Genomic DNA, 25,859 nt, shown 5'->3' with positions numbered 1-25,859 from the left:
TGGGAATGGAGATCCTATTTTTCTTGTCGAGAAAATTTATACAGCATTCAGTGATCATTCTTGGGATTTAGGGATTTAGGAAGCAATTCGCTACAAGCTTTGTGAAGCTAGCCATAAATAGGGGGTGGGGGGGCTGCTGAGACACTACTGGTGTCAACTGTAAGCACTGAGGACTGTGAACGTGGATTGAGTAAGATGAACCTCATAAAAACTGACATCAGAAATAAGCTCTGCATCTCATCTCTCGAGAATTTAATGAGAATCAGCATGTACAGATGTGAAAAATTAGACTTTGAAACTGCATTCAACAAGTGGGCAGCCCTAAAATCGCGACGGATCTTCATGTAACACTTTGTAACATTTTGTTAATACTTGTTGTAATTAAAGTATTAACTAATCCATCTTTTGTAATTTTCATTACCTGTTACATTAATAGACTAAATTAACACTTGGAAAAGTGTACACTACTTTTTTTGGCGACACTTTTTGAAAATTGGCGACAAAATATTGAGGCTGGCGATTTTTTTGGCGACAGCTTTTTAAAAGCCAGGACCATCCCTGCTCTCATTTGTTTGTCTGCCAACTTAAAAAAAGGCATCGTGACTGTTGCCATGCTGTCCCAACCATCGTCAACTTGTTTTCATTTAGAATCAAACAGGAGTTTCTTTGATTTACTGGACAAGTCAGTGTTTTCAAACAGCAGATGAGATGTGTTCACCATCTTTGATAATCTCAATAATTTCGTAAATTTTGAAGTTACATTGTTTGGACACATCATTCAAGAGCTCCTCCTTATTTGTTCAGTTCTGTTTGTTCAGTTCTGTTTTAGAAATATTGCATAAACTAGACATTGCAAAGATTTCATTTTGGTGCAGAAAACACAGTTTTTACTGACATGGACTGATCTTGAAACCAGAAAAGAACGGAGAGCAGTCTCTCTACATGTTTACAGTCAAGAGCTTCTGTGTGGTTTGAAACACCACTAAGTTGACATTATTAGGATCTCCTGGTGATGTCAGTTATAAATTAAGTTGATGAATGAAATGACTAAGTTTTTGTGTATATTTTATATACTTGTTGCTTTTCTTGTTGTTCGACTGCTCCGGTGGCCTAGTGGTTAGAGCGTCTGCCTCGGAAGCGGGAGGTCGTGGGTTCGAAGCCTGACTGATTCATACCAAAGACTTATACAAATGGTACTAACAGCTGCCTCATTAGGCACTCAGCATTAAGAGGTTAGTGTTAGGACTAGTTGGCCTGGTGTAAAATAAACTATAAAAATCCAAATCACACACACACACATGAATCGTGTCTAAATATTTGTTATGTTAATATACCCAGTAAATTGCAAACTAGCTTTTGACACTTTGCTCTCCTTTGCAGTTCACATAAAAATGACGTCAGTTAATAGATTCCATCCTGGAATGCCACCTCGCAGCAAACCAGAGGTTGAACAGTACCAGTTTGGACCCTGGAAGCTGATGTCAAAAAAGAGCCACATTTTGCAGTCAGAGGGTGAAGACAGAGAGAGGTGAATAACAAGCTTGGATGATACTTTACAAAGTAACGAGAAGAGAATATTGAATAAGATGCAAAGCTGTAAATAAAATTTCAGTCATGTGGGCTTTTCTCCATCAAATAAGTTCCTGAGTTATATTATCTAGGGTTCCTGCAGGTCCTCAAAAAGTTTCAGAATTTTTATATAAAAATTCAGGGGCCTTGAAAAGTCATGGAATTGCTCAAAACCTTGCAAAGTTTTGGAAAAGTCATAGAATTTCTAACAATGAAGTTTAAAAAAATAATGATAACTGCTAATTTCATAGAGTGCCAAGCACTTATTTTAAAAAACCTGTTTCAAATACAAGACAGTTATGATTGACAATGCAAGATACCGTGGTCCATGAGTTTTGTGAAATGACCTTGGAAAAGGTTTGGGAAGGTCATGGAATTTGTTTTTGTCAATTCTGCAGGAACCCTGATTAACATTAGGGATATAAACCTGCTACCTCGAGAATCCAGACCTACTAAGCCATAAATCGTTTTTTCCTGTCTTTCTTATATAGACAAAGGGCAATAGCTCTTGCCTATTACATCCCCTTGCCAAGGGCAAGGTGTTGATAGTTTTTAAGCTTTGCTGCTGTACTGATAACAACATACATTATACTTCTAACAATCCAAGACATCTTTTTAATAGTGTTAAAATTGGACCATCCAACTTTAAATTTTAAACTCCGCTAGAGTAACATCAGAGGCAGTGGAGGGGAATAATGTTGAGATGGTACAACCATCCGCCTTCAAACAGATGCGTCTTCCAGTCCAGGAAATAATGACATAATTATTGACATCAGGTGAGGTATCACCTTTATCTCCCTCACTTGCTTCCACACCTTTTTCTGACTAATTGGTGGAGTGTCCCCCAAATTTTAGGCTGCCTTGTGGGTGTAAGTCCACCTGCATGTCTGAGCATGGACTTAGGGCCTGTAAGTCCAGACGCATGGGGTTTATACCAGATCCATTGGATCCATTTCATAATACAGACTTGTCATGCTGGCTATCCAGCCTTACCAGCATGGGGACATTTTTGGTAAAAATGGTTTGACCATGTAGAATTTTTTTTTATCTTAGTGACTGATTTATCTGTTTAGCTATACCATCTATGACATACCCTTACTATGCTGGAGATTTCAGTAATCTGTCTCTCCAGCCAGTCCCTTGGAGAGGCCTGTACTGGTGATAGCCAGGCTGTCTTCTATACCGCTAGCATCCAGACCAATCATATGCCAGGCAAATCAGCCAGCCATTCTGGCATGCTGGATTTCCGTGTGTTCACTGCTTATCCTCTTGGGGGAGTTAGTGTCATTTTCAAAGAGACAAAGCTCCTACAAATCAACTGTACTAAGCTCCAACCATGAAACGAACTGAATGTAACTTCAAGGCTACAGTTGAGGAAATTTATAAGGTATTGACAACTTCAGAATGCCCTCCACCTCTTACTCAAGACTACAAGGTTAAAGCATCGGTAGATTTTGAAGAGGAAGAAGAGATGCTGTCCTCTCAGCTCCTTTCCCAAATTGGCCAAAATTAAGGAGATCGGTGATGAACTGTTAGGTAGAATTGATGGCCTGGGGAATTCTAAGGCTTTCTTTTTAGAAAGTCAAATACCAATGACATTCTCATCACACTGGTCCAAAACTCACTCAGTCGCCTACAGTACAAATCTCCTGGACCTTGACAAAAAATCTAGGAGCAGTTCCTATGCCCACACCACTGCTTTATAATGTGGACAAAAATATGTTTCATGTCACATCAAAGCTAGTCCAGAACATAGATGCTATGTCTTCAGTGTTAGATTTGGCGCCCTTTCAGTTTTCCAACTTGCAGAGAAATCTGTCAGTGACCACACTTGGGAGATGACAGCCAGAATTGTTTTAGTCATTACCAGTGTGAGTCACTTGCTTTGCAGGACAAAGTTTTTAGGCAGATAGGAACTGACCCTCCAGCTTATCGCTCAACCCACACAGACATTTCAAAACAATCAGCCTCTGCCACTGTGAAGGGACAATAAGCAGACTATGTACAAGGGATCTTTTCAGTCAAATGTGCAACATAGATCCCATCCCAATAGTCTAAATACATAGATCCCATCCCAATAGTCTTAATACATAGATTCCATCCCAATAGTCTAAATACATAGATCCCATCCCAATAGTTTAAATTAGCTGGGAAGCAACCATGCAAAGATGGTAAGAAACTTGTTCTCCGCCATCAAGCCTCCTAACTCAGAAATTGACCTACCGCTCGCAGACAGCCTACCTGTGGGTGGCCACCTCCTGCAGTTTCAGGCTCACTGGATCACCCTGTTCCCTCCAGATCAGGAGAGGGATGCCTTATTACAAGAGGAGATAACGGTCACTCATCGAAAAACAGACTGAGATGTGCAAAGCCACATTTGTTGGGGTTTTATTCCAGGCTGTTTAATTTCCGGTAGGCAAATAGCAAGTTGAGGCAGTCACCTCAACTGTTGTATTTTGCCACTGAAATTCAAGATGGAGATGCTGAGATCAATCCATTTCTCCATCCGTCAGATTGGGTATGCCCTCAGTCTTGATCTGACCGCCCCATATCACTGAAATTTCTGTTTTGCTTAACACGACATGGTCCTATCCTTTGGCCTCAACATCAGCCAATGGGCTTTTACTAAGGTTATGGACTTCGTTGTCACCCTGTTCCAGTTGACTTTATCTACAATGATGGCAGCGTACCTGGATAATATTCTCCAGAAACATGTAAGTTCTATGCTACTCCAAAGCAGAAACAATCTTCTCTCACTTTTAGATTATCTATGCTTTCAAATGAGCTGCAAAATGTCGGACCTCCGTCTGTCCCAGCCTTTGTCCATATGGGACTGTTTAACTCATTGAGTCCATTTCCACCAGGACTTGGATTTCAGTTGAAGAGTTCTTGCAACTCCTTGGATTAGCCATTGTGGCAGTGGACTTGATCCTGCTCTGCCATCTTTTTATGCGCCCCTTACAAATGATGTAGCTAGGAGAGTAGTGCCCCTTGTCAAGTCCTCTCAATCAAACAGTCATGCCCAAGATATAATCATTCCTGTGGAGGTTGTTTGACCAAGTTTATTTTTCTAATAATAATGTGATCCAATAAGTATTCTCAGAGAAAAATAATTTTACTGAAAAATTTGTATTTTAACTGTTCAAAAGAAACTCAATAAATAAGAATCGAAATGAAAATTAAAAGTTTAGAATGCTTATTTGATCAGAATAATTGAGTTGAATCCAAAGTATGCAGATGTAGAATAAATACAAAAGGATACTGGGAAATTGCACTAAATATTGATAGTAGAAAAATGTGTACTAAAGGCAGATTGCGTGTATTTTTTTATGCATAATCAAGCTGCTGCTTTTTAGAATTTTAAAAAAATGGCATCCAACAACCGATACATTTTTAAGATGAAAGGGACAATGAGTTTTCATACAAAGTTTTATAAGTACAGATGAATAAAAATGAAAATTTGTTTTGGGGGGGACAGGAAGGGCGACAATTATGTTTATTAAACATTGTAGCCCGGAACGCTGTATTATCATGGTACATAATGTTGTTATCGGTATATGTTAAAACCATTTTGTTGTTACTGCATGGTTACATTTTATGAAGTTTCTGTGACTTTCCTTCTATCTATTCCTATAAAAATTATCTGTCAATTGAAGCCTGTAAATGAACATAAAATCAAATATAGTTGATGACCCAGATTCAATTACCATGGGAGAACAACTCTATATTATCGTGGTATTTACATAACTTGGGTATGGTAGCACGCATGTATTATAATAAATGTAAATTTGAACTTACCTATAAGAATGAATGTCCACACTTGCATTGGCTGAATATTCCACATAAATAAAAGGATCCAGTGATTAAATGGAATACACAAATGTAATTAAACTTGAAATCCATGAATAAAAATGCAGTAAATTGTTTAAACAAGATTAAATATCTATGAATTTTAAATACAGTGTGGGCAAAGAAATGAACTATGTTGCCTAACAACTGATGTTGCACAACGAAATGAAAGGTGTGTCCAATGTTGGCAATTGTCTCACTGTGCCCATTTAACAATCACAAGATTAACACAACCCCTAAGTGCAGGTGGCTGATGCTTGTGGCATACACAACAATTTGAAGATTCATCCTCTGATACAGATAAGCTGTCTTGACTGCCCTCAAATATGTTTTCATCATCATCGTCTACATAATATGCAGAATGACCAGGTTGAGGAGAAGAAGGGATTGTAATCATAGGCGATGTTTTCGAAAAAGAATTGGCTGTAGTACAAGCTTTCTTTGAGAAAGTAGGTACTATTCTGATATTCATTATTTCTGTACTTGCTGACTTCACAGTTGAGAAAGATGATTTCCTGACAGTGAAACTTGTGGAATTTTCTAGAACAATTGGTGCTTCTTTGTAAGGTTTTGAAGCTGATGAGTGTTGCATGATGTTGACATTCTTCTTCTTTGCTAGGCTACCAGTAAGGAACGGTGTAGCAAATTTTTTTTGGTGGCTTTTGGGCAATTTTTGTAATTTTTCTCTTCTTAAAGAAGTCGTGTATGTCTTCATTTTTCTCTGATGTTTTGGCATTCATAACAACATCTTTATCATAATTCTGAGTTGCTGTAATTTGTTCTTCACAGTGACTGGCATCATTCTCCACATGGTAAATGGTTGATGGTGCTAATTGGGAATCCAAAATGTTCTTATTTGAGAATCAATAAATTCCTGATTCACCAAAAGCAAAAATTAAAGTTTCAGGAGATATTGCCTTCAAGTAAGGTTTGCAAATAAGTTTTGCAATGTCCTATCTTGTTACTTGTTGTCCTGGGTTCTTCTGCAGGAATAGCTGACATTCACTGTTGTACATTGATTTGAAGGGTCCAAAAATACTAACGGCCTTAGGCTGGGTGATATGGATTGTATGAGGTGGCAGTACAAAAAGAATGACAATGTTTTTATTTGCCCAGTCTAGAAGTGTTAAAGATATATGTGATTTATGACCATCATACAATATGAGGGTGGGCTGTGATTTATTTCCATCAGCTATTCCACTATGCTTTGCAAAGTGTTTGGTGATGTAATTATGAAATATGGTTGAGTTTGACCAACCACTATCTGACATCTCACCAACAGATCCTGGAGGAGCAGCGTCCAACAACTGAGTATTCCACTTCTTCCCAGGGAAGACAGAGTATGATGGGATGTGGTTTCCAAGTGCATTGCCACACCCAGTGATGGTTACATTTTGTGATCTTGTTGATGCCACTGCTTGTGCCTGAGTAACCTTGCCACATACAACTATTGGAGGTGAATGCTTGGTATTGATTCCAGTTTCGTCAGTATTAAATATTTTATCTGACCTTTCTCTTAAATTGTTGACTGTAAGGATGGTTGATAACTCCTTATAATAGCGGTTTAGTACATTCCTTGAAGCACATTTTGCTCGCATGCTAGATAGCTTCTGTGGCTTGGCAAGTTTGGCCACCTGCACATAAACCCATAAATCCAGCAATCACTCAATGGTCATTCACTTGGATCTTTTTTTCCACAAGACACTGCATAGTCTGCTTCAAGGTACTGCACATTTGCCTTTGTATATCCGATATCAGCCATATACTTGAGATGATCTACCAGTTGATGCTCGTCACTATCACTGAAGATTCTCTCTGGACCCGGCTTGGCATTAAGGGATACATGTCCTCTAGTCCTATCTCTCAAGACTGACTCTGGAACACCAAACTGCCTAGCTGCATGATAAACAGACATGCCTGCAAGAGTTGCATTAAAAGCTCTATGTAAATTTGTATAATTATACTGTCTCCTTGCTTTCTTCATGTGTTGATTCTGAAAGCCAGAAATAATATGTTTCTGAAACTATATATATATATATATATATATATATATATATATATATATATATATATATATATATATATATATATATAATATTAAGGTATGAATACTAAGGAATGTGTTGTTATTATTATTATTTAAAAATAACAAATGGAAACAGTTAAGTATTAATAATTTCATATGTATGTATGATGCGCATGATCATTGTTTACATTTTGTCTGTTTTGGTCCTTATTGGCTACCATATAATCTAATTCCATGCGCAGCCTTAATATGGCTTGTATGTCACCACCAGTATATAACCTATAATTATTAAAGTGCAGACGACACATTTAGTATATTTAGTACTCTAGACCAATGTAGATATTAAAATTTTGATAGTACTTTTGTATATAGTGATCCATGAAATTGCATGCACCTTAACAAATAGTGTGTTTCTGGGTTTTTCAAAGTATACTTACCAAAAATGTTGACATTTTGATGAAATTGTGTTCAGTTGAAGGAAAGACAAAAATAAGGAAATGTTGCATGGATAATTCAGAACACCATAAACAAGACACTTTTAAAAATGATAAAATTGGTATTGACAATTTGACAAGCTCACATTGATGCAAAGATGTTTCAGGAATACAATCTGTGATGCAATCAGGTATTATATTTAAGAAATCTCTTTAGAGTATTTTTATGTTCCATCATGATAGCTCCAGTGGCCTAGTGGTTAGAGCATTCACCTCGAATGGGGGAGGTTGTGGGTTCAAACCCTGGCCGAGTTATACCGAAGACTTATAGACATGGTACTAACAGGTTAGTGTTAGGACTGGTTGGTCTGATTTCAGTTAATAATTAAACCAAAATTGTATCAAGATAGCATGAAAAACAAATAAACCAAGCATGACTTGTAAATTATATATTAATACTTATACAGATGGTACTAACAGTTGTGTTGCTAGGTGCTCAGCATGAAGAGGTTCATGTTAGGACTGGTCATCCTGGTGTCAGGATAATGTGACTGGGTGGGACATCGTTCTACATGTCTGCAGCCTGATGCTCCATTGCTAGACATCACTATAAACTGCCACACTGCAAACATCATAGCGATATGACTAACAAATTGTTAAAGCAACATTAAGAATCCAAATCTCACACACACGCACATGCCCTAACACAATAGAAGTAGGGCATAATACTTTTACCCTTATACATCCAACACTACATTCATCTGTCTTTATGTACATTACATTTTGGCTAAGTTCTGCATTTAGTTAACCTTTCAGGCACTGGTGAGGAATAGGTGTTTTCTGAAGACATTTCTTCCTCAGTGTATTCACCAAAATTGTCTCTTTTATAAACATTTAAAATTGCATCTGAACATCATGTGACAGGCAATCCTCTGTTCTTCTTGAGTCCTTTCAAACTCATTTATAACTTATTTGGTACGGCTTTAATATATTCAGATCAGTTATAAAGCCCAGCTTTGACTTTTGTATGGACCACTGTAAAATACAGGTACATCTATGGCTAGAATATCCTTTATAACTACACAGATTCTTGGTAACTGTTGGCAGTAACATATCTTGCTTACTGTTGTTAGCTATCTCTCACATATAAAGCAGTTTCTAAATCAACTTATTTATAGTTGTAAGCCTGGCTGTGTCATTCTTATGTACTTATGTACTACTCTCCATTATTCAAGATTTGAGGCAGAATTAGAAGTACCTCAGATTCCTGACATGGTGTTTGCCAACAACGTTCTCCGCATCGAGCATAAGGATGGGTTTGGTATCGAGTTTAAGGCTCTGGATGCACTGAAGCTGGTTGATGCACATCATGACCCATTAAAAGTGGCAGTATCTAATGCGTGGAAAGAGGCCAGGTACAACTTGTGACTAATATGAATCCATTTTTATTCCCCCCTCACTTCTTGTCCCAGTTATTGCTATGTCCATCTGTGTGTTTGACCACAGACATTTTTATTTTGTGAAGCATAATTCTCAGTGTGAGATATCTCTGTTAAACTTGGCATGTTTGACTAGTGTTCCTGATAAGCCTTTTTCAAATTATCCATATATACTCATATATGAGTCAAACTGTAAACTGCATGGACCCAGATCTGCCAATGCATAAAACACTAGTCCATCTCTGTCTGTGCAATTTGTTAGGAATAATTGGTAGAACAAACAACATAGACCTGATCTGCAGGCACATTATACTATGGAAGATCAGGATCTTTTTGTTTCCAGTTTGAATTGACTTATAAATGAATTGATATGATACTTTTATTCACTTTCAGTATTTTTAATCACTTCATCCATTTTTCTGTTTATCAATTATTGAGACTTTCATTTCCAAGCAAACTCAAACTCAGTTGTAAAAAATGTGTATAACATTTGGTGCATATATATTAAACTAGTGGTATGGGTGTGCCTGCCTTCTGCTGTAATTCCCAATTCTTCATTTGAAATATTGCTACTGTTTTCATGCAGTGTTATCCATCCATCATAATTTAGTTTTCCTAGCAGAATTCAAATCTTCAAGATGTCACGATGAAACTTGGTACATATATTAGACCAGTGGGCTGGGTGTGCCTTTTGCTGTAAGAACTTCTTCGGTTAGAATATTTTATTTATTTTTCTTCTTAAGTCTGTTCTCACGAGGTAGAGAAATTTCGAAAATATATGGTTGTCCCTGAGAGGTCAACATTGTCAATCTAGTGAAACCAGGTTGCCCTGCAGATTCTTTGTCTTTTTGTCCAGTAAAATAACCTGGTCTTCCACAAGAGAGGGAAGGGGAGGAGAGGTGTTTGATTTAAGGCAAGGTTTGAGTTCTTTAATGTAATGATAACTGGAATAAGACAGTTTAGTCCTAATTGCACACAGTACTTGTATATCACCATTAGTCAGCTGGCCTGTTAATTGAAAGTGTCACAGAAGTCTACAGGCTTAATATTTCATCTGTGAACAGCAAAGAAAAGAAACATCAAAGAAGTTTTGTTTTACAGTGTTTTATTTTCCATCAGGTTAATGGCATACATAATCGTCAGTTCTACAATTTGAATTTTCCAGAGCTGGCTGTGAACACATCAATGACGTTGTGAAACCTTTTGATTGGACCTATACTACAGAATACAAAGGAACCCTTTTTGGAAAGGATGGAGTAGAATTTAAGGTGTTTAGTTAAAGTGATTGTTTATTTCCCTTACAGTTGATTTTATAAATATATATAAAAAAACTGACAATATGGAGGGAATGATTGGGGTTACTAACCTGGATGGGAAGAGAGGATCAGACCTTGGACTGCAGAGGGAATATGTTACTGCTGCACTATGGAGATCAAGACTGTACTTAAACAGTACTGTGTATATCAGTTTACCTTACTGTACATGAGCAGTCCCAAAAAATAGACTTTTTTATATGGTTTGGGTTTTTCTTTTTTCTTCCCAGTAACATGTGAATTTCTATCTAAGTTATGATATGATTGTGTGTTTTATTTTCAAACTACAACATTACTTAGGTAATTACACATCCCAGGTTATGCACTAGGTCCCAGTTTGAAATATTAAACAATAGAAATTGACATATCACACACTTTTTTCATTAAAATCAAACACCACATTAAACATTAATATAGATTCCTCTTTTTAGTGAAATGATTTGTTAATATATTAAAAAAAATTCCAACAGTTTGCTGATGAGGAAAGGTAGATTGAAGTCATTGCCAGTCTCATCCACTTCATCCAAATAAAGTTGTACAAATTCCAATGTTATTTACTGTTGTTTATTTCATATTGCTACAAAAGTTCAGTTTGATAATTATTGTACAAAATGTTGTGCTCAAATTTCTTACTTGGACTGATGTGCTTCATTCTTCAAGATTACATACAGTAAATGACCTTGTACACAAACATTTCATTTCACGTGTTAGAGTCATTTCATAAGATCAGTAAACATAAACGTTTGTAGTAGGTTGGCTGTGAAGTTTTCAGTTCAGTAATATTCATCAGGGTCATAAGTAGAAAGAGGGGCAGTTAGGTGAAATTGCCATTTCACTTTGATACCTGAAGATGTATGATGAGTGAGAGCCAACCTGTTAACAAGCTGATGTTACATCTGATTGTCTAAGTTTGATATCACTCAGGAGAGGGTATTTCTGACCTGATTTTGATCAAACTTGGAATGTGAGTCTATGCGAGTTCCATAATGAGTGGGATCTATTATGTGATCCGATTTTCTGAGCTTGTTACCTGTATGGATGCCATATGAACAAGACCCATTCATTTTAATGTGATCTTGCATTTCATTGTTCAGAACAATGTACAGACTTTTTGAACTGATTTTGATTAGTTTTGTAAATAGATTTAAATCATTAACTTATAAACACTTTAGTGACTATGTTTGACCAGATTGTTATCAAATGTAGTAAACAGGCTAATATGTTTAGGATATCCAATTATTTTTTTTACTTACAAGATTAGTGCATATAAATGAAATTCAGTGCAGTTTGAACATAGTTATCAATTCATATATACTTTGTAATCACTTTTTATTCTTTCAAGCTCACCCTCTTGCTTTATAATGGAAATCAGTACTGAAAATCACAGATCTGGGTTTGTTAAACTGCAAACCAGCTAATCCAAAAATAGCAATGTGCAAGCTTGAAATAGAACTACCTGACATTGATTTGATGACTGCTGGTGAATTAAATAAAGTTTTATTATATCTGTAACAGGTATTACCTACAGAAGAGAGGATTGATATGGAAAAACTGAAGCTGAGAGAGAAGATCCATTTCTATGAAGACATGACTTTATTTGAGGATGAGCTGGCCGACAATGGAACATCGATACTCAATGTTAGAATGGTAAGTTGGAAGACATACTGGGCTAATCCATAGTTTGTAAGTTTGCTTGAAGAAGAATAAACATCATTGATTTTTATGGCTTCTTGTAATTTTGATATCCATCACCATTTATTTCTGCTCTAAAATTGTGTAATTTAATCATGCAAGACATTTTGTTAATTTCCAAGTTGCAAATGAATGCTTTTTTTCTTTCTAAAAGTCTAAAAGAAGCACTCATTATAACTAAACCAAAATCTGTTATAATAAACACCTGCTGATAAAGGACTTGTGATTCTCTTCTCTTAGTTTCACATGCATATTTCATCTCATTACAAAGGACATATCCTCAAAGAACAAAATTTTGTCATTCATTGAGTGTCCATTGTAGATATGTTTCATCACTTTACATATACCCTATATACCCACATATAAGTTGAGAACAGCTGCAGTAAATTCTGACCCAGATCTGCCATTGCATTATGTGCTGGCAGATCCAAGTGCAGTTTGTTTGGAGCAAACAGTAGAACAGTCAGTATAGGCCATGATTTCTGGCACATTATGCAACAGCTGGTAAGGGTCTGTGTTGTTTGCAGTTGGACTCAGCTTACAAGGGAGTATATATGGTAACTGATTCATAAAAATCAATTACAGTGGCACACAGTAGTGTGATCAACATAAGCTTATACTTTCATTTTTTTTTTTTATCTAAGTAGATATCAAGAAGGATAATTCCAATTGTACACATCTCCAGTTGTAGTATTTCACATTATAATGGCAGCAATAAGAAATTGCATTATATGTCCATTGAGAATTGTTATCACAAGGGAGTCCATATTTTGTGTGACTTCAATCAAACTTGGGAAATGGGCCATGTACATCAAAATCTTGGACAAGTTCAATAATAAGCGAGGTACATGCATATTACTGAAGTGACCTGGCATCTGAGTGGAGCCTGTTGGTCTGAAAATCATATTTTTTACAATCTGATTTTGACCAAACTTGGAATAAAAGGCTATGACATTGTGTTTGGATGTGCTTGATAAAGAGTGAAATTCATGCATATTAATTAGGTGATCTTGCATATGATTGGATGAACTTTTTACTGCTCGGGAGACTGTAATTCAGATTTGATTTTGTTCTGGTTTGGAAAATATACTTACAGCATGAAGATCATGGACAAGTGCGATATTGAGTGATGCACACACATATTGTATCCGTTTGTTTGTTACCACTATCAAAAACGTCTTTTATCCGATTTTAATCAGACTTGAATTTAGAGCTTATATCATCAAGAGCTTGGTGGTCAGAAATGCATGCATATTAATGAGGTGATTATGCATCTGATTGTCTAACCTTGTCAACAAATAAAAAGCCATTTTTCTGATTCCGTTTTGATCAGACTTGAAGAAATATGGGCTTATATCGTCAAGATCATGGATGGGTTAGGTCATGAGCATCTCAAGATCCACTCATATTAATAAAGTAATCTTGCATCTGATTGGCTGAGCTTCTTATTGCTCTTAAGGCTATATTCCTGATTTGATTTTGGTAACGAGCATGATCCAGTCCTCCTAATAAATAAATCTTGCATCGGAAAGGCTGAACTTGTTTCCACTTTGGAAGACATAATTCTGATCCAGTTTTGATCAGTCACGAAATACAGGCATCTTTCAAGATCTTGCATGAGAGTGACAATGAGCAAGATCCACATCTCACATGACTTCAGTTATGAGCAACATATTTTTTGTACTTTATCTTCTGGATGAATTTTTATCCAGATATATACTGCTTTGGTGGCCTAGTGGTTAGAGCATCTGCCTCAGATGCAGGAGGTTGTGGGTTCAAACTCCTGCCAACTCATACCAAAGACTTATACAAATGGTACTTACAGCTACCTCGTTAGGCGCTCAGCATTAATAGGTTAGTGTTAGGACTGGGTGGGACATCATGCTACATGTCTGCAGCATGATGTCCCAGTGCTAGGCATCACTATAAACAGTCACACTGTGGACATTGTAGCAATATGACTAAAAAAATGTTAAAGCTATGTTTAAAAATCCAAATCACACACAAACACCCATTTTATCTTGAGATAGTAAAACAGGTAAAGTCAACATGTTCTCATTTTAGGCAGATAGTTTGCACAAGTTGCAATCACTGTTTTTGGTTTTCATTTTAACATATTTTGAAATCGAATGACAGTTTATATATAGTTTTTGGACCTTGACAATTACTGTTAAAATAGCACTTGTTCCTGGGACTATTACTTTAAAACATGAAAATTCTAATCTTATCATATATAGCTACTCTTCACAGCAGTCATTATACTCAGATTTCTCTATTATGTATCACATGCCTTCCAGATCATTTGTACCATTAAATGTGGATAGGCAGCCAAGATTAAATTAGATTCACTTTGAATGTCTTGTTGAACAGAAGTTTTATATTATAATGTTTTTCATTATTTTAACCCACCAAATGGCATATCCATCTGCATTGAAGTAGTCTATTGATATGATATGCATTGATAAAAGGGAGGAAAGGTAAATGGCTAATAATTATTCACTACCAGTGAAGAGTAAAAGTAACTATTTCATTTTGAATTGAATCTCCCACTTTAGTATCAATATGTATATCAAAATGACCGAATTATTGTTACATCACTAAATCATTTCACCCCTTGTAGTGTTTGTAACATAGTTTGTTCATATGAATTCTTTTTTGCAGAGAGTGATGCCTACAAGTTTTTTTCTGTTGCTGCGGTTCTACATGAGAGTAGATGATGTAATAGCCAGGATAATAGACACAAGGGTGTATCATGAGGTAGGCAGTAATTACCTAGAATATGTGTTGTGGAATTTTTTTAAAGATGTATCTCAGATGCCTCCTGAATCTATCCCTTCTGAGACAATTAACAAATCATTTCTATCTCCAAATGTGGTTTTGATAAAGTGGTGTTACTCTTACAAATTGTCTCCTCTTTTCTCTGCTAAGTTGCAAAACAGATTTCACCTAATTTGTATTTATTGCATTTCGGTCTTCTATCTTTTCAAAGGAAATGTCTTACAAATGCAAAATGTGCAAGACAGGCACCAGACATGCCTGGTGTGCAATGTATTCTTCTAATCCATGTGGTTTCTGGAGTCACATCTGATGCTGTGGATACAATCACACCATAATTTCATCCTCTCTGTGCACGCCTAGTAGTTGGAATTCTTGGTAGTAACAAGCTATCTTGGGTTTTGTAGATCACCAGATACTTATCACAACTGAAACCTGCCACTTTTTGTTCCAGTGGCAAGACAGAGGCTGGTTGGTGATTGTGATAGCCCAGGAAAGCCCCCAACTGATGTCACAATCAGCACAAATGTAAGTTTGTCAGGGTTGGGGCACCACATACTGCCCTGCTTCACTACAGTCAGAGGCAAGTTGATGATACAGGAGAAGGCACTTATATCATCCTCTTGGAAATAAAGGCTGCCATCCACGTTTCCCATGCTTGAAAAGATTAGACACATAGACAGTCCTGATAATATCAGACAGCTCTGTGTGTTGATGAATTTTTTCCTCAAGGAGGCATGCAATCACCAGATTTTTGTGTAACATTATGGGAGTTCCTCCACTGGTACACAATACTGTATCTCTGTATGCAGATTCATTGTCAAGGAGAGGCCATCTGATACTAATGGAGTGTTTTCTCTCCAACCATCAGTCTTTCATTGAGTTTGTACCCTATGGGATCAGCTGAGTATAGACCATTTAGGTGATAAGGTGCAACCACATACTGTTCATTTTATTTCTTCAGTCACAGCTCTGTCAGTGCTGTCAGTCATCTGGGAGGTATGTGTTCCTATGCATATCCCTCTCCCCCAATTGTCCTAAACTGGAAGGCAGTTCACATGGTAAGAGGTCAGTCCTGAAGGCTAGTTCTGATTGCTGTACTCCAAGTGGACAATTCCTGGGCCAATGATATGCTTGCAGTCACTAGATATCCAATGATATGCTTGCAGTCACTAGATATCCAATGATATGCTTGCAGTCACTAGATATCCAATGATATGCTTGCAGTCACTAGATATCCAATGATATGCTTGCAGTCACTAGATATCCAATGATATGCTTGCAGTCACTAGATATCCAGTGATATGCTTGCAGTCACTAGATATCCAAAGGAAGATTATGGTGACCCATTTATTGCTCAAGCATATGAGGTTATCGGTATTGTATCTATCAGGACTAGCTCCTTTTTCATGCCAGGCTCTGATCAAGGAAAAAAAAGGTTCAGCGCTTCAATTATTAACTTTAAGAAAACATCTCAACAACAAGAAGTCCTACCATTTTGAAAGCATACAAGGGAAACATTTTATGTATTTATACGCTGGTGTCAGGATGACTTCACCCTCCTCATAGCTTTGATACTTCAGTTGACAAACTTCTTCCTTTTCTTCTTTGAGGAGAAGTTAGCTTCTGTTACCATTCAATGGTATCATTCCAGGATTTCTGATATGTTCAAACCTTATGGGAGAGAAGATAATGGACACAACAAAGATCTTTCTGACCTGTTGTCTGGTTTTGATCTCTCTTGGCCTTGCTTGTCTGCTGAAGCTGCTCTAAGACTTGCTTCTTGATAGCTTCATCTCCATCTTGCAGGGTGAGTGAGCGCTTTTCCCTTTGTGAACCTGAAATGCATCCAGTTCTGTAGTACTGAGGAAGTGAACTTTTGTTTGGCACCATAAACAGGTTGCCATCTATGGGCAATCAGAAAATAATCATTTTTCCCCTCTCTCTTTATCCATTGAGAGAAGGAATGCTGCAGGATCTAGTTGTGCACTCCATTGAGAACATCAGCAGTTTCTGTCAGTGGCTCTTCCTGCCTTTTAAGGTGAGAAAACTAGATTTAACCTCTCAGGCTTTGGTCTTGTAAGTCAATCAGTGTATGTTTAATGCACTTTGGATCAGGTATGCCTTATGAAGCTCTTAGCTAAACAGTTCAAACTAATGACAAGTCTCTTATTTGAGACATCTTGGAGTCACTTGGCTGGCAAGCTCAGTCCACCTTTTCCAGTTTCTTTCTATGTGTTATGGCATCATAAAGGTGAGAGTTGAACCCTAGGATATTTCTGGTGGTTACCTGTAATTTGGCCAGGCCCTGTTAATGACAGCACAGCATTTTGTTCCTGTCATAGGGTTTATAAGGTTTTTTTTGGTAAGAAAACACATGTGCAGCACCCTAGACAGGTTGATTTTGCACAATAATTAAGTTCATATTTTTACATCTGTACGTTGTTTGAAGAAAACCTCATCATTTTCCAAGGGCCCTATCATATTGACTCTGATAGGTAATGATGGCAGAGGTTGATGGTCTTGTATTTCCTATTCCTTCCATATTCTCCTAATTGTAAAGCAGTTGGTTGTGGTAGTTATTGGATAAATTCAATTTTTTTGTGAATTCAATTTTTCTGAGAATACTTAGCCAGTCATTACTGTCACATATTTACCAGTCATTCTGATTCTCCTGATATTTTGATTCTGCAACCAGTATTCAAAATTTGAAACACAAAATTTCAAATTTACACCATTTCATGCAAGTGTAAATGAAAACATATGATCAAGTTTTTCTTTTATGGGCACAGCAGTATTTACCGTTGAATCTCTTTCTTGTTTGCTTGAAATTGGAAGTGCAGAGGATGTCATATATCTTGCATTTTACATTGTATATGCACAACCAAATGGTAATTTAACATGTGTTTAGACTTGACTCTGATAATCTTGTTGCAAACAAATGATGAACACACTATTTTGTTTCTGGATCGTATGACCGCTTGATGATTAGGAATAAGTTAGACTTTTTGCAGAGTTTATTGGATGGATATATGGTAATTTGTTATGGAGGAGTAACTGATATAGAAAACATTTAAGCATTGCAAATGCTATATTCAAATTTGGCCATGGGGTAAACAGGGTAAACACTCTTCCCTCCCCTCTCTTTCTCTCTCTCTCTCTCTCACATACACACACACACACATATTCCACTTTTTCACTTTCAGAGGTTGGTAGGAATGCTATCAATTTTATTCCATTGCAACAAATGTGAGCATGCTGTCAATGTCCAACTTGAACTGGTAAACGTCTGGTGTCACTTGACCACTAAGGAATCTTTGGAGGTAACTTGTACGTGTTATTTCTCTTTGTCCACAGGGTGTACAGACAGGAATAAAATTTTGTTTTCAGATGGGCTGAATTCAGGAGGTTGCAGATCTTTTTCCAACTGTTAAAATGACAGGTCAAGTATAATCTGAGAAAAACAATTTAAATTTCTTTTCCATCTGTTGGATTTTCCTATGCTGCCTACATACAATGAAGCTGTTATTATTGCCTGCATGTAACAACATTAGTTGGAAGCATTGCATACATTTCATTTCATGATATGATTTACAAACATCAGTTGCACATACTTGGTGGAAATAACAGACAAGCTTAAAAGGCAGTATGTATGGTAACTGATTCATAAAAATCAATTACAGTGGCACACAGAAGTGTGATCAACATAAGCTTATCCTTTTTTGATATATAAGTATATATCAAGAAGCATAATTCCAATTGTACACAGAATTCTTGTACAAAGACATTTCATTAATTCAAACACTGGATTATTGTTTGTGAATAACAGAACTGCAGACCTTACAACACCACAAAGGAAACAGTGTATATCATCACCTTCCATCTTGGATTCTTTGTCGGGACTCGAACTTGAAGCCATTAGAACATTTCATTATTAGGACTTCTAAAATTTGATTCGTGAATTATTCATGGGATATTTTTGGATTTGATTCTTAAAACCTTAAAAGTCCTTAATTTTTCATTTTTACAGAGTTTTTCCAGGGAAATAAATTGTTAAATTTTTTCAAAGCTTGTTGTTTTTTCACTCTTTCTTTTGTTACTATTTATACGGGCCTAAACACGTAACATAAGAATTGGAAGTATCAATGATAGATGCACAAGCTTATATTTGGAAGAAGTATCAATAATAGACAAAAGCTTTTTTTTGGAAGGTTTGTCAGTAATTGACAGACAAGCTTATATTTGGAAGATGTGTCAATAATAGACACACAAGCTTTTATTTGGAAGGTGTGTCACACAAGCTTTTATTTGGAAGGCTGTTGAACAAGCTTTATTTGGATGGTGTGTCCCACAAGCTTGTATTTGGAAGATATGTCAATAATAACCAAACAAGCTTTTATTTGGACGGTGTTTCACACAAGCTTTTATTTGGAAGGTGTGTCCCACAAGCTTTTATTTGGAAGGTGTGTCACACAAGCTTTTATTTGGAAGATGTGTCAATAATAGCCATGCAAGCTTTTACTTGGAGGATGTGTCAACAATAGATTAGACACAAGTGTTTTTGTGGAAGATGTGTCAATAATAGAAACACAAGCTTATATTTGGAAGATTGTATTAATAATAGATACATATGCTTTTACTTGGAAGAAGTATCAATGATAGACAAAAGCTTTTTTTTTGGAATGTGTGTTAATAATTGACAGACAAGCTTATATTTGGAAGATGTGTCAATAATAGACACACAAGCTTTTACTTGGAAGGTGTGTCACACAAGTTTGTATTTGGAAGGTGTGTCACACAAGCCTTTATTTGGAAGGTGTCACACAAGCTTTTATTTGGAAGGTGTGTCACACAAGCTTTTATTTGGAAGGTGTCACACAAGCTTTTATTTGGAAAGTGTGTCACACAAGCTTTTATTTGGAAGATGTGTCAATAATAGCCACACAAGCTTTTATTTGGAGGATGTGTCAACAATAGATTAGACACAAGTTTTTTTGTGTGGAAGATGTGTCAATAATAGAAACACAAGCTTATATTTGGAAGATTGTGTTAATAATAGATACATATGCTTTTACATGGAAGAAGTATCATTAATAGACAAAAGCTTTTATTTGGAATGTGTGTGAATAATTGATAGACAAGCTTATATTGGGAAGATGTGTCAATAATAGACACACAAGCTTTTATTTGGAAGGTGTGTCACACAAGCGTTTATTTGTAAGGTGTGTCACACAAGCTTTTATTTGGAAGATGTGTCAATAATAGCCATGCAAGCTTTTATTTGGAGGATGTGTCAACAATAGACACGATTTTGTTGTTGTTGGAAGATGTGTCAATAATGGACATGATTTTGTTGTTGTTGGAAGATGTGTCAATAATAGAGACATAGAAAAACAAGCTTATATTTAGAAGATTATTTTAATAATAGATACATATGCTTTTACTTGGAAGAAGTGTCAATAAATAGACACAGAAACTTACTTGGACCAGGTGTCAGAAATAGAAATTTCAATTGATTTCAGCAGAATCTTTAATTTTAAAGGTATGTACTTGTAGGATTAGAGAGACAAATATCAGCAAAGTTAGATTTCTAATATGTGCATATTTTTAGAAAGTTCTGTGTGAAGTTGTGCAGATCACATCATTTATTTGACTTCTGCTGGCATTGCTGTTTGGTCATGGGTTTTAAACCTTGGCTGAGTCATACCAAAGGCATATAAAAATGGTACTAACAGCTACCTTGCTAGGCACTCAGCATTAAGAGGTTAGTGTTAAGACTGGTCGGCCTGGTGTCAGGATAATGTGACTGGGTGGGACATGATGCTGCATATCTGTGGTATGATGCCCCAGTGCTAGACATCACTATAAACTGCCACACTGCAGACATCATTGCAATATGACTGAAAAGTTTTTAAAGCTGTTAAAAATCCAAATCACAAACACACACACAAGCATTGCTGTTTGATTTTTGATAATAACATTTTTCACATTATCCAATCCCATGTTTCAAATCAATGTAGATCTCTTCATTTGTTATTTTTACAGGCTGGTAAAAACTATATCTTACGGGAATTCACTGTAAAGGATGATAAAACAGCTGACATAAAGGTAAGACTCTGATTGAATTATTTCACTTATACTATGTTATTTGTCTCAGTGAGAATCACACAAATGCATGACAAAGAAATCTGCAGCTCCCGTGAAATGCCAAGCAAATTTTTGATAGTTATTTGACCATTATCATAATTGCTGCAAATTTCACTGAAGGAAATCCCAAGCACAATTCTGGTAATGAATTAAACAGCATCATTTCTGTAAATTTAATCGAAGGAGATGCCAAGCATCATTTTGATAATTAATTGACCATTATCATGATTGCTGCATATTTTATTGAAGGAAATGGAAATCCCAGCACATTTTTGATGATTAATTGACCAGTATCATGATTGCTGTAACCATAGAAAAGATTGCAACATATATAAGTAAAATATATTTTCGCATGATATTAACAGAGTGAAAAAAAATCAGATCTTGATTTCAGACTTAAGAAAACGAAATTGTATAGTATATATTATATTTATTTAGCTGGGGACAAAATTGCTAGTTATGGGTTCCAACTATATTAAAGCAATCGGATTAAGGAATTAAAAAAAATTCTGACACAAATCCAATGTCAGTATTTAATGCTACTATATCAGTAAGGGTTGAAACTAAGCAATTTCATTTGCAATGGAAGGATGGAGGGAAATGTCTATCACTAACTGGAAGTTAATGTTTTGCCCCATCGCAAGGACAACTAAATTAAATACTTGTCTTTTAGAGGAAATATAAATTTTGTTGAAAGGTAACTGTGCATTGGTTAGCTGGACAAGGAAAATATAAATACATGATGCTGAATCGATTCAGATGTTAACAGATGTTGCACGAGTTAATTTTGAACGTGAAATACTGTCTATACATGTCAGTCAAGTCCAATTGCAAACTGCACACTCAGATCTGCCCTTGAGTAACGCACCAGAAAATCCATGTCTATGCGGTTTGTTAGGATGATCAATAGAACAAACATCTTGACCCAGATCTGTCAGTGCATTATGTTGTTTGCAGTTGGGGTTGGCTTATAAATGAGTACATGTATATTTGGTACGTTCTTGGAAAATAGACCTAATGCAAAGCTTAACAGGATGAACAGAGAAGAAAGTAGTAACACACAATTTATGTCCCTATGAAATTTGTAGTGGGGTAGAGAAAGTCATTAGTTTCTTCTTTTACAATCCAGCCCTTTGGAAACCAATATCTAAATGGAGTAACTATTTGCAGCCATATAATGGCAGCAAAACAAGTTAGAAGTTCCAGTCTTCTATTGCCTAGCATTTAGAAACTTTCTTAAAATTACCTGAAAATCATTTACAGATTTTCAGCCATTATACACCCAAATTTAGGCTGGTTCCAGAGCTTATAAGATATTGTCGGATTTGGATAGCAAGCTCATTCGTCAAGCATGTATAGAAAATGCTTTTGTTTTTTTGTTTTGTTTTTTAGCCAGAATAAATGTCTTAAGGAGAAAAATCCTCACAAAACATAAAATTTGGTTGTCCTCAGATTGTTACCATATATACTTACTCTGTCGTAAAAAAAATAACAAGTGCATTATGTAGCAACACATCAGGGTCTCTGTAGTGTGTGCAGTTGACTGATTTGTATGCGAATATATATATGGTATATTTCTAACTATGGCAAAGACCACCATTTGTCCATTGATCCATTAGCACAATTTTTTAAAATTGCTATAGGTCCAAACCTACTTGGTGGAATGCAATGAAACTTTGCACACACATTATTCAATGGTTCTAAATGAAAATTGGCATTGCTCTGACATCCACTGTGGTGACCACACTGAAAATTGGCATTGCTCTGACATCCACTGTGGTGACCACACTGAAAATTGGCATTGCTGACATCCACTGTGGTGACCACACTGAAAATTGGCATTGCTGACATCCACTGTGGTGACCACACTGAAAATTGGTGTTGCTCTGACATCCACTGTGGTGACCACACTGAAAATTGGCATTGCTCTGACATCCACTGTGGTGACCACACTGAAAATTGGCATTGCTCTGACATCCACTGTGGTGACCACACTGAAAATTGGCATTGCTGACATCCACTGTGGTGACCACACTGAAAATTGGTGTTGCTCTGACATCCACTGTGGTGACCACACTGAAAATTGGCGTTGCTCTGACATCCACTGTGGTGACCACACTGAAAATTGGCATTGCTCTGACATCCACCGTGGTGACCACACTGAAAATTGGTGTTGCTCTGACATCCACTGTGGTGATCACACTGAAAATTGTATTGCTACTTCTCTTGAATGGATTGTTATATGAACATGGCTTTTCACAGAATGCTTATCTTGTATAGTTGGTCATATATAATAATTGTGGTGCTATGATATAAAAAAATATTGTCCTAATGTGAAAAGCTTATGGACGTAGGGTTTCTTCCAAGACTACTTGTTGTGTCTAGTTGGGTCGAAAGGAGAATGATGTTGATCAGCCATCCTGCAAATCTTGTTTTTGCTACTCCTCTTGAATGGATGGCCATATTCACATGGGGTTTCACCAAAAGACTTCTAATCATGTCTAGTTGGCCCTATATTAAATTGGTGCTGATCTTTCATCCAATATTGCTACCTTAGTGGCTAATTTTAAAACTCCTATTATTAACAAATATCAGACCCTGTGGCTGAAAACAATAAATGGTCTCATTTTGAATGGTCAGTAGAGTGCCAGTCCCTTTGAAGGACTCCTTGTTTATCTTCAGTTTACTGCACTGAAGTTATGATTTTTCCTTCTTGCCGTCTTCTTTCAGCTAAATCAACCATCTTTATGAAATGTGTTGTTCCTTCTCATTGATTGGCTTAAATATCAACTTTAGCTGTATTTGCAATTTTTGGGGTAATTTTAGTCTTAAGTGTATATAAAAATATGTACATACAGCCTTCACAATTCTCAGAAATAAGTTGAATAGAGTATTATCATAATTCTACAGTTAATTGATGTGACCTAATTAGGATCTCTTTCTTGATACCCACTGCAAGCAAAGTATATGGGGTTATACTGGGATCAGGTTGCATGTATGTGTGATTTAGATTTTTAATGAAGCTTTTAACAATGTTGCTACGATGTCTTCAGTATGGCAGTTCATAGCGATGCCTAGTAGCAGGCCATCATGTCAGAGACATGTAGCATCATGTCCCACTCAGTCACAGTATTCTGACACCAGAATGACCAGTCCTAACACTAACCTATTAATGCTTTGTGCCTCACAAGGCAGCTGTTAGTACCATTTTTATAAGTCTTTGGTATAACTTTGCCAGGGTTTGAAACTGACCTCCCACATCTGAGGTGGATGCTCGCACAACTTAGGCCACTGGAACAGTCAGAATCATACTATACACTGTGTCCTGTAAAACAGAGCCAGTCTGATCAGGCTTTTAAGTTATCCGTGTTTTTTTATTAGAAAATGTATTCATTTATCTACTAATTCCTGGTTAATATATCCAGAAAAATTTGAGGTATATTGATGAAAATATACTTGTATAAATTATGTCCCATTTCAAATTTAGCTTTTGCCAGATTATCAATTTTTTGGAGTGATAATTTGTATGTTTCATGTTTGTTCAGAACATTTACCAAATTTTATCTTGCAGGCACCACCCCATGTGTTGACAGACCACAATGAACTGGGTAAATATTTGACTCTGAGGAAACAGTCATTTGAAAAACTTGAATTTCCCCCCATCATTTTCAGTACACATATTGGTGACACATCCCAGTCAGAGGAAAGGTCACAAAATAACTTTGATCCAATAGACAGTGCAGTTAGGTGAGACCTCGGGATACAAGTGTGAGGAATATAAAGAACGATTCTGTGAAAGCATAAAACTTGTGTAATGCAAAGCTAAAAGATGGAAGAATTCTCCAAATATCCACTCTGAATTTTCTTCCATCAATAATGCATGATAGAAATCGTGGCAAAAATTTAAAGGATAAAAGATCTTGTAAAATCATCTTAGATTTGTTGATTTCATTTATTCAGAATGCTTCTATTCCAGAATTTTTAACTTCTGATATATGTACTGCCTTTCCTATGTAAATACTTCTGGTTCAAGAAACTGTATTGATGATTAATTACAATTTTTAGATCGCTGTATTTTTAGTGTTGAATATTCTTTATCAGACTCCAAAGGGGAATTCTGAAACTCAGCAGGCAATAGCCTCTTGCCAACAACTGCAGAATGGACTTCCTTACAAATATATTGATTTTACTTATTTAAACAAAATATATAATTTACCCCAAGTATATAATCTAGCCAAATTACAAGTTGTAAGAAGAAATAAAGCTGTATTGGTTATGTGACCAGACATCTTATGCAAGAATCAACTTTCTTCTGCTGTAAAGGTTACCATAGCAATTTCTGTTTCTTCTGTTTGATGTCCCAGAAGTCCATTATTTTCATATGATTAACACTTTTTTGGTCCGAGTTACAGAAAGGATGTCAGTTAATATCATGCAACAGTGGAATTTATCATCATAATTTTGAGAATTATCATATTCTCAGACATTACATAAATCTCCATGATTTTTTTAGCAGGATTAAATCTTGCACTTCAATAGCTGGAATTTTGTTTGTTTTGAATGTGCTGCATGACTGGTGTCCTATCAATAAAATATTTATCATGAAAAAATAGAA

At 36.2% G+C, this 25,859-nt stretch overlaps 1 protein-coding gene and 1 pseudogene across 2 annotated transcripts in view; one reads left to right on the top strand and one right to left on the bottom strand.

Annotated features, from left to right (window-relative positions):
* The window catches only part of LOC149786894 (TIP41-like protein), a 31,190-nt gene extending 5,331 nt beyond the window's left edge, over nucleotides 1-25,859 (top strand). For both annotated transcript variants that reach the window (XM_089977426.1, XM_089977425.1), the window contains exons 2-8: nucleotides 1,381-1,528; nucleotides 9,114-9,293; nucleotides 10,483-10,585; nucleotides 12,146-12,277; nucleotides 14,984-15,079; nucleotides 21,143-21,205; nucleotides 24,816-25,859. In XM_089977426.1, coding sequence (XP_089833552.1) covers nucleotides 1,392-1,528; nucleotides 9,114-9,293; nucleotides 10,483-10,585; nucleotides 12,146-12,277; nucleotides 14,984-15,079; nucleotides 21,143-21,205; nucleotides 24,816-24,995 — 891 coding nt within the window. In that variant the 5' untranslated portion in view covers nucleotides 1,381-1,391 and the 3' untranslated portion in view covers nucleotides 24,996-25,859. The remainder of the gene's footprint in view (nucleotides 1-1,380; nucleotides 1,529-9,113; nucleotides 9,294-10,482; nucleotides 10,586-12,145; nucleotides 12,278-14,983; nucleotides 15,080-21,142; nucleotides 21,206-24,815) is intronic.
* Nucleotides 5,615-7,402, bottom strand: LOC149786895 (uncharacterized; annotated as a pseudogene).

The sequence above is a fragment of the Sinohyriopsis cumingii genome, chromosome 12, assembly GCF_028554795.1.
Source record: "Sinohyriopsis cumingii isolate HCF-2022 chromosome 12, ASM2855479v2, whole genome shotgun sequence".
NCBI classification, from domain to species: domain Eukaryota; kingdom Metazoa; phylum Mollusca; class Bivalvia; order Unionida; family Unionidae; genus Sinohyriopsis; species Sinohyriopsis cumingii.
This window is presented reverse-complemented; position numbering and strand designations above follow the sequence as displayed.